The 10,341-nt window shown below is 39.2% G+C and overlaps 1 protein-coding gene across 1 annotated transcript; it reads right to left on the bottom strand.

Annotated features, from left to right (window-relative positions):
- Positions 1 to 7,194: 7,194 nt before the first annotated feature.
- Positions 7,195 to 8,145, bottom strand: LOC131511064 (olfactory receptor 1M1-like). Its single transcript, XM_058728899.1, has one exon. The coding sequence runs from the start codon at positions 8,143 to 8,145 to the stop codon at positions 7,195 to 7,197; it is 951 nt and encodes a 316-aa protein (XP_058584882.1).
- Between the last annotated feature and the right edge of the window lie 2,196 nt (positions 8,146 to 10,341).

Genomic DNA, 10,341 nt, shown 5'->3' with positions numbered 1-10,341 from the left:
CGATGCAGGGCTCTAACTCACAAACTGTGAGATCATGACCGGAGCTGAAGTCGGATGCTTAACTGACTGGGCCACCCAGACGCCCAATCCTTTCCCATTTTTAATTGCATTGTTTGGTTCTGTCGTTGTTGATGACGTGGAGTTCTTTATACATCTTAGATACTAATCCCTTATCAGATACATGGTTTGCAAACATTTTTGTCATTCCATGAGTTGCCTTTTCATTCTGTTGATAGTGTCATTTGATGTGCAGAAGTTTTTAAAAAAATTTTTCTATATACAAATTTTATATTTATTGCATGTAACCAAACCCATAATTTAACCACTGGCAACCACATTTACATATGGGGACACACACGTACATGATTTCAGTAAAAGAGTAGAACAGAACAATGCTTCATGGGGTTATTTCACACTGTGTCTAAAGTGTCTAACCCCGAATCAGGTCTTCCACAATCCCTTTCTGAGTTAGGGTTGATCTAAGAGACATACCATAAGGTTTGGAAGTTTCAGGTGGAGCAGGAGACCACAGTGACCCCAGATCTACCAGTGGGCACAAGGCAGCAGCTCCCACTAGCTTTCCCTTGTGGTACCTTTGGGGCATACAGACCACTCAGAAAGCTCCAAAATTTTTAAATTTTGATGAAGGACAATTTATCTGGATTTTCTCTTGTTGTCTGTAACTTTGATGCCATAATTAAGAAATCGTTGCGGGGCGCCTGGGTGGCGCAGTCGGTTAAGCGTCCGACTTCAGCCAGGTCACGATCTCGCGGTCCGTGAGTTCGGGCCCCTCGTCGGGCTCTGGGCTGATGGCTCAGAGCCTGGAGCCTGTTTCCGATTCTGTGTCTCCCTCTCTCTCTGCCCCTCCCCCGTTCATGCTCTGTCTCTCTCTGTCCCAAAAATAAATTAAAAAAATGTTGAAAAAAAAAAAAAAAGAAATCGTTGCAAAATCCAATGTCCTAAGGTTTCCCTTCTATGTTTTCTTCCAAAATATTCTATAGCTATAGCTCTTAGGTTTGCGTCTTTGATCCATTTTAAGTTAATTTTTGTATATGGTGGAAGGTAGGGGCCCAACATTTGGGGTCAGTTTTTTTGCATGTGGATTCTGGTTTCCCAACACCATTTGTTGAAAAGATAGTCCTTTACCCCACTGAACTGTCTTGCCACCCTCATCAAAAATCATTTGACCATATATGCAAGGGTTTATTTCTGGGCCCTCTATTCTATTCCATTAATTTCTATGTCTGTATTTATGCTAGTACCATACTATTTTGATTACTGTGCTTTGTAGTAAGTTTTAGGACCATGAAGTGTGAGACCTCTGAGTGTGTTCCTATGTTTCAAGAGTAACTTGGCTACTTAGAGTCTTTGAAATCCATATGAACTTTATGGTAGATTTTTCTATTTCTGCATAAAATGTTGCTGAAATTTGCATAGGGATTTTATGGCATAGTGAATCTGTCACTTGCTTTAGGTAGTACTGACATCTTAACAATATTAAGTCTTCCAATCTGTGAATACAGAAGTTTTTCTTATTTGTGTCTTCTTCAGTTTCTTTCAACAATGTTTTGTAGTTTTCAGTATACAAACTTTTTGCCTGTTGGTTAAATTTATTCCTAAGCATTACATTGTATCCTTTTTTGATGCTATTGTAAGTGGGATTATTTTCTTGATTTCCTTTGCAGATGTTTCATTGTTGGTGTGTAGATACACACTGATTTATGTGTGCTGATTTTATATCCTTTGTACAACTTTGTATAGCTTTGCTGAATTTATTAGCTCTAGTGTGTTTAGCTTTACTGAATTCATTAGCGTGTGTGTGTGTGTCTGTGTGTGTGTGTGACATCTTTGGGGTTTTCTACATATAAGATCATACCATCTGTGAACAGAGACCATTTTACTTTTTCCTTTCCATTTTGGATGTCTTTTATTTATTTTTCCTGCCTAATTGCTCTGGCTAAGACTTCTCATATTATGTTGAAAAGAAGTGATAAGATCAGGCATTCTTGTTTTATTCCTGATCTTAGAAGAAAAGCTTTTAGTCTTTCACCATTGAGTATGGTGTCAGCTATATTTGTTGGTTTTTTTCTTTTATTTTTTTTTAATGTCTGACCTTTATTGTATTGAGGTAGTTTCCTTCCATTCTTAGTTTCTTGGGTATTTATAGCACAAAAGGCTGTTAAATTTCATCAAGTGATTTCTCTTCAACAATTGAAATAATCATGTGTTTCTCCCCCTTCACTCTATTGATGTGCTATATACATTGACTGATTTTTCTTGTGTTGGACTATTCTTGCATTCCAGGAATCAATCTCACTTGGTCATGATGTACAATCCTGTCACTATGTTGGGGTTTGTTAGTATTTTGTTGAGGATTTTTGCATTAGTATTCATAAAGGATATTGGTCTGTAATTTTATTTTCTTATAGTGTCTTTGCCTGGCTTTGATACCAGGACAATACTGGCCGCACAGAACGAGGTTGGAAGTGTTCGTCCTCTTTCTGGAAGAGTTTGAGTAGTACTGGTGCTAATTCTTCTTTAAAAGTTTGGACCACTGAAGCCATCTGGTCCCAAGCTTTTCTTTCTTGGGAGATTTTGGATTACCAATTCAATCTTCTTATTAAGTTTTTTTTCTTCCAATATTTTGTTAAAACTCAAGTTAATTAATGTATAGTATAGTATTTGTTTCAGGAGCAGAATTGAGTGATTCATCACTTATATATAACACCCAGTGCTCATCACAAGTGTCCTCCTTAATGCCATCACCCATTTAGCCCACCTCCCAACTCCCCTCCAGCAACCCTCAGTTTGTTCTTTATATTTAAGAATCTCTTATGGGCTGCCTCCCTCTCTGTTTTATCTTACTTTATTTTTCTTCCCCTTACCCTATGTTCATCAGTTTTGTTTCTTAAATTCCACATATAAGTGAAATCTTTCTCTGACTGACTTATTTCACTTAGCATAATACATTCTAGTTCCATCCATGTCTTTGCAAATGCCAAGATTTCTTTCTTTTGATAGCTGAGTAGTATTCCATCTTATATATATATCCCCTCCATACCTTCTTTATCTATTCACCAGTCAATGGACATTTTGGCTCTTTCCATAATTTGGCTATTATTGATAGTGCTACTATAAACATTGGGGTACATGTGCCCCTTCAAATCAGTATTTTAGAAGAACAAATATTGTCAAAATGTCTATACTATCCAAAGCAATCTACACATTCAATGCAATCCCTATCAAAGTAACAGCAGCATTTTTTTACAGAGCTAGAACAAATAATTCTAAAATTTGTATGGAACAAGAAGAGACCCTGAATAGCCAAAGTAATGTTGAAAAAGAAAAGCATGAATGGCCAAAGTAATGTTGAAAAAGAAAAGCAAAGTGGAATGTATCATAATTCTGGACTTCAAGCTGTATTGCAAAGCTGTAATCATCAAGACAGTATGGTACTGGCACAAAAAAAAACCACCACATAGATCAATAGAACAGAATAGAGAACCCAGAAATGGGGTCCAGAAATGGACCCACAACTATATGGTCAACTAATCTTCAACAAAGCATGAAAGAAAATCCAATGGAAAAGAGACAGCTTCTTCAACAAATGGTGCTGGGGAAACTGGACAGCGACACGCAGAAGAATGAAACGATACCACCTTCTTACACCATATACAAAAATTCAAAATGGATGAAAGACCTAATGTAAAAAAATAAACCATCAAAACCCTAGAGGAAAAAACAGGCAGCAGCCTCTTTGACCTCAGCTGAAGCAACTTCTTACTAGACATGTCTCTGGAAGCAAGGGAAACAAAAGGAAAAATGAACTAGTGGGACTTCATCAAGATAGAAAACTTCTGCACAGCAAAGGAAACAATCAACAAAACTAAAAGGCAACCAATGGAATGGTAGAAGATATTTGCAAATGACATATCAGATGAAGGACTAGTATCCAAAATCTATAAAGAACTTATCAAACTCAACACTCAAAATAAGTAATCCAGTGAAGGAACGGGCAGAAGACATGAACAGACATTTCTCCAAAGACACATAAACCGCTAACAGATACATGAAAAGTGTTTAATCACTTATCATTAGGGAAATACAAATCAAAACCACAATGAGATATCACTTCACACCTGTCAGAATGACTAAAATTAGCAACACAGGAAACAAAAGATGTTGGTGAGGGTACAGAGAAAAGGGAACCCTCTTACACTGTTGACAGGAATGCAAACTGGTGCAGCCACTCTGGAAAACAGTGTGGAGGCTCCTCAGAAACTTAGAGATAGAGCTACCCTATGACCGGGCAATTGCACTACTAGATATTTACCCAGAGGATGCAATCTCTTTTAAAAAAAAAAAAAATGTGGGGGGTGCCTGGGTGGCTCAGTCAGTTGATGTCCAATTCTTGATTTCAGCTCAGGTCATGATCTCACGGTTTGTGAGTTCAAACCCCACACTGGGCTCTGTGCTGACAGCATGAAGCCTGCTTGGGATCTTTTCTCCCTCTATCTCTCTGCCCCTCCCCCTGCTCTCTCTCAAAAATAAATAATAAAAATAAAATAAAAAATAAATTTTTAATGTTTATTTTTGAGAGAGAGAGAGAGAGAGAGAGAGAGAGAGAGAGAGAGAGAGAAGAACCCAAGTGGGGGAGGGGCAGAGAGAAAGATGGAAACAAGAATCTGAAGCAGCCTCCTGGCTCCGAGCTGTCAGCACAGAGCTTGACATGGGGCTTAAACCCATGAACCGCAGGATCATGATCTGAGCCGAGGTCAGACGCTTAAGGGACTGAGTCACCCAGAAGCCCCTAAAATTTTTTTTTAATTTATTTAAATCCAAGTTAGTTAACATATAATGTAGTATTGGTTTCAGGAGTAAAATTTAGTGATTCATCACTTACATATAAACATCCACTGCTCATCCCAACGTGTCCTCCTTAATGCTCCCGCCCATTAGCCCATCCCCCCCAACAACTCTCCTCCAGCAACCCTCAGTTTGTTCTCTGTATTTAAAACTCTCTTATGGCTTGGTGCCCTCTCTCTTTTTGTCTTATTTTTCCTTCCCTCCTCCTAATTTCTTAAATTCCACATATGAGTGAAATCATATGATATTTGTCATTCTCTGACTGACCTATTTCACTTAGCATAACACCCTCTAGTTCCATCCACGTTGTTGCAATGGCAAGATTTCATTCTTTTTGATCACTGAGTAATATTCCATCATGTATATGTATATACACATACACACACATACGCACATACATACATACATACATGCACACATACCACATCTTTATCCATTTATCAGCTGATGGACATTTGGGCTCTTTCCATAATTTGACTATTGTTTATAGTGCTGCTATAAACATTGGGGTATGTGTGCCCCTTTGAATCAGCATTTTTTTTATGTCTTAACATAAAACAATTGAAGAGAGTTTAGCTAACAAAACTTTAAGAGATTTTTATTGGACAATGAATCTTTCATTCCATAGAGGGGGAGGGAGTCAAATCAGTGCTTGAGCTGAAGCCATATCTTTCTGTATCAGAGAGAAATATTCACAAATATTCTGAGTCCCAGGTTGTAACAGTCTTCCAAGTTTGCAAATTCCAACTCTCTCCCAGCCAACACTGTGATTACTTCCATGCATGTGGCAAGAGAATGGAAGGAAACTTAGGAAGGGAGAGGCTGTGGATCAACTTTCGCCTGTGTTTTTGGTTATCCAAAACATGCCATGACCAGATGCATGGGTACTCCATTGCAAACTCCAAAATTATTAAATTCTGTATTTTATCCATTAGGACATTCCCCCACTAAATGTATTTTTCTACCTGTGCTGTCGCTAATAGTTGCCATAACAGCACCAGGTCTGGTATCTGTTTGTTCAACTGAGAAATTCTAATTTAATTTTCATGGAAGGAAGTACCAAAGGCAAATTGGATGTGTGATTATTCAAAGCCATTCGGCTTAAGATGATGTCAGCTCCTTAGCACCATTTGAAAATTTCTGGCCCCTGAAAAGGCACCACTCATTTCACTTCAGTTGTAAATCTCCATATGAGTATTAGCACTACTACCCAATAATAAAAAAAAAAAAAGAAATGTATTACCTTCATAGGGGCTTTAGAATGACTAAATGAAACAAAGAAAAGAAACATAGTATGGTGTATGGCACAAGATAAACTCATAATGAATAGCTCTCACTTCTGTTGTAAGCAGTGTTACTACTCCTATGCATTCCACAGGCATATATATGGTGATGGAGATATGCCTTAGCTTCCTTTTGGCTTAGACATTCATGATTCAATTGATTGGCATTTTTCTCTTTGAAAGCCTTATACTATTCCTCATCCCCTTAATGCATGCTCTGAATTTTTTCCCTTGTGACTTGTGCAACTTTTATCTAGGTCATGCCATCTTGTTTCTCCAGAAGATAGAATAGGAGTGAAGTGGGGGGGGGGGGAGGCATGATTCATTCACATGCTCCCTGACTTTGGTCCCTGGAAGTCAATTAACTGCCTAGTTCTCTGGAAAAAGCAAAACTCTTGAGGTGGTCCCAAAGTCCTTGATCTGGCATGACCCAAGTCATTCACCATAACTGGATATTTCACTTTCACTTTCTCTTGCTCTCTCGTCTTTTCACATACTGTTTTTTTTTCCTGATACTCTTTCTCCTCATACTTGCCTTCAAAACATCATCTTATCCTTTGAGGTGAAGGATCATCTCTTTTAGGAAACCTTCCCTGATCCCCCCTTCCAGACTCTGTTGGGCTTTCCTACTCTGTCCTATCCTTGCCCTTGTGTGCATATTTTGTTCTATTATAGTTAGTGGCCAGTGTCATCTCCCACATGCAGCTATAAACTCCACACTATAGGAATCTTGTGTCTCCTCACCACTCCCTGGCTAGCACCTATATCAAGTTCAGAATATGAACTCAATAAATATTTGTGGAAAACTAACTGGATTTTGAATCAGGACAAATCCAATCTGGTAGGGCTAGACTGATCTTGACACATCCTTACTTGTCCCAGTAATTGATAACATAGTAACAGGGCCATCTTGAGATTTCCTTCGAAACTTCTACAACTCAAACTCCAAAGTGGCTGTTCTCCCAAACCGTGCAATTCTATACTTGTGCCCAAGACCCTAGATGTTGAGATCCTACTTCCTGGAAGTTCCCAGGTGTCCTTGTGGTCAGGAAGATGAAATGATCTTTCTGTTGACAAGCTTCCTCAGGGCCCCCTTCAGATCTCTGTTCCTCAAGCTATAGATAAAGGGGTTCAGCATGGGGGTGACTGTAGTGTACATCACAGCAGAGGCTTTCTCCTTCACAGCTGTGCGGACAGAGGAGGGACACAGATAGACCCCGATGGTGGTCCCATAAAGGAGAGCAACCACAGAGAGGTGGGAGCTGCAGGTGGAAAAGGCTTTCTTCCTGCCCCCTGCAGAAGGGACTTTCATGATGGCCACAATGATGCGAGCGTAGGAGGCCAGGATGCAGATAAAAGGTGTGGCTATCACCAGCCCAGCCACAATGAGCACAAAGATCTTGTTCACAGACGTGTCAGTGCAAGAAAGCCTGAGAAGGGGAGTGAGGTCACAGAAGTAGTGAGGTAGCTCATTGTTCCCACAGAAAACCAGACGAGCCATCAGGAGAATATGAGTGAGGGATATAAAGTAGGAAAACACCCATGGGCTACCGGCCAGCAGGCCACAGAGGCGTGGGCTCATAATGGTGGTATAGTGTAAGGGGTGACATATAGCCACAAACCTGTCATAAGCCATCACGGCAATCAGGACACTGTCAACGATGCCAAAGAAATGGAAAAAGTACATCTGGGTCAGGCAGCAGGCATAGGAGATTGACTTGCTCCTGATTTGGATGTTCACCAGCATCTTGGGGACTGTGTTGGTGGCCAGACCAAAATCAACCAAAGACAGGTTAGCTAAGAAGAAGTACATGGGGGTGTGGAGGTGGGAGTCTGAGCTGATTGCCAGGATGATTGAAAGGTTTCCCATGGCCATGACCACATACATGCAGAGGAACAGAGCGAAGAGGAGGGTCTCCTGCTCTGGAGTTTCTGAAAGCCCCAGGAGGATGAATTCGAATGCACTGGTTTGGTTCCTTGGTTCCATGGGTATCATTCCTCTGAAAGTATTGAAAGGGGGCAGTTACATGAATGCCATGGAGATGAGTCCAGAAGTTTAGATGAGCTTATAACCAATTGCTTACCTGTGTTATTTACAATACTAGCTTATATATATTTTGCACCTTGAACAATTGATACATTGCAATAACACAGGTTTGAAGACTCTGTTCAAAGGACCTTGACTGGGGTATTGCCACTTCAGATACAGATTGGGAGAGGACAGCATGCATGGGTTTTTGCTGAAAGAATTACTCAACAATATGCATCAGGCTAAAATAAATGGAATCCACAGAGTAAGTGATGTCCAAGAAGCAATGGTTTACTAAGAAATTGGTATATGTGTAGGAAAAATTTAAACAAAATACTGAGTCTGTAAAGTAATAATTGTAAAATGAATGTAATCAAGGTGAACTAAAATATTAAGCAACAATAACAGAGCATATAATAGAGGTAATTAGAATGAAAAATTACAATGTTCTTGTATTGCTTTGCAGGAGAATGGAAATATAGAGTATTTTGGACCTTCTTTGTCAAACACATATGATAAAAGATTTTGTGAAACCACTAAAATAAAAAACATAGAGTATGTAACTTCTAACTTGGTATGATGGATACATTGGAAATAAAGAGGTTTTCATCATACCACCTGGAACAGGAAAGGTGTTTTGAAGTTTATTTATATTGTCTCACAAGAGTAGATACTTAAACTTTAATAAATTTTGTTAAAATGTCAGTAGTCTAAAATTGATCATTGTGATCTTACTTACACCATGGAAATCACCAAATGCTATCAGAGTGTGACAGTTGGCCCATTATAAAGTCGGAAGGAACTCATTCCACAAGACTGCCCTCATTCTGACACTAACTGCATGTTTAGGGGCTCCCTAACAACCCACATTTTCATAATTCACTAGAAAGACACACAGCTGTTATATTCATGGTTACAATTATTATCCTCCCAGTTAGAGTTTATTACAGCTGCCAATCGTATTCTAATAACTTTGTATGGTGACAGATGGTAACTGTATTATTGTGGTAAGCACTGAATAATGTATAGAATTGTTGAATCACTATGTTGTACACTTGAAATCAATGTACCATGGCATGTCAACTATCCTTCAATTAAAAAGTAGTTTGTTACAGCTAAAGGGTGCAGATTAAAATCAACCAATAAAAGCAGCACGCAGGGCAGAGCCCAGTAAAATACCAAATATTGAGCCTCCGTTGTCAACTATCACCAGAGTCAAGACGGCATCGTCTTTAATACACACAGAATATTGCCAATCAGGGAAGCTCTCCTTAACTTCAGTGTTTGGAATTTTTACGGAGACTCCATCACGTGGGAACAAATGACTGTCCTCGTCCCTCATATCAGTCTCTAGGCTCCAGTCCTCTGAAAATTGGGTGATACCATGTGACCCAAATCCCCTCCTGAAATCGTGTTATTATTACCTATTGTGGCCATTTCCTCCCTAAGACTATCTGGTAGGGCCAATCCCCACCTCAAATCACAACAAATGTGACTCAAGATCTCCAGACAAACTAAGACTCTCTTACAAGGCATGACATTCAAAGGGCTTAGAGAATACATCCCAGAAATTTTTTGAGCAGGGATAAATTCTTTATCACACAGGCAAACACTGCTGTCCTTGGCTAAGGCTGTCTTACAGCAAAATGATGATATGCCTAACATTTCTTGCCATCAGTATGGATAGGGATAAATTTGAAGAAATAACTAACCCACCCTATAAAGCCATTACATCCATTGTTGTATTTTTGTCACTTGATCTACCTCTATTTATACATTATGATAAGCTTGTGAATTATTTAGCATAGAAAGTATTTAGCATAGAAGATTACTAAAATCGGCTCTTCCTCAGACCATTTTCCATTAGTATTCATAATGAGGGAGATTTTAACTCAATTTCCCAATACGTGAAGCCATCAATATCAGTATTATATTCTTACTAACAGCGTTAATGTTATAATATATTGCAGGATATTAGAAGATACAAACTGAAAAATACAAGTCAAAGACACTGGGAACATACCAGAGTTGCACTCAGTCACTAACAATGAGTCCAGTCCGTTCTCATATCATATGACCAAAATGTCATCCAGAGCAATGCCATTCAGACTGGCAGCCTTCCATCTGACTTGGTCAGGTTCCAAAAGGAGTGGTGGCCTCAGC

The sequence above is a fragment of the Neofelis nebulosa genome, chromosome 4 (assembly GCF_028018385.1).
Source record: "Neofelis nebulosa isolate mNeoNeb1 chromosome 4, mNeoNeb1.pri, whole genome shotgun sequence".
Classification (NCBI taxonomy): Eukaryota; Metazoa; Chordata; class Mammalia; order Carnivora; family Felidae; genus Neofelis; species Neofelis nebulosa.
The sequence above is the reverse complement of the archived record's forward strand: the minus strand, read 5'-3'. Positions and strand labels throughout refer to the sequence as shown.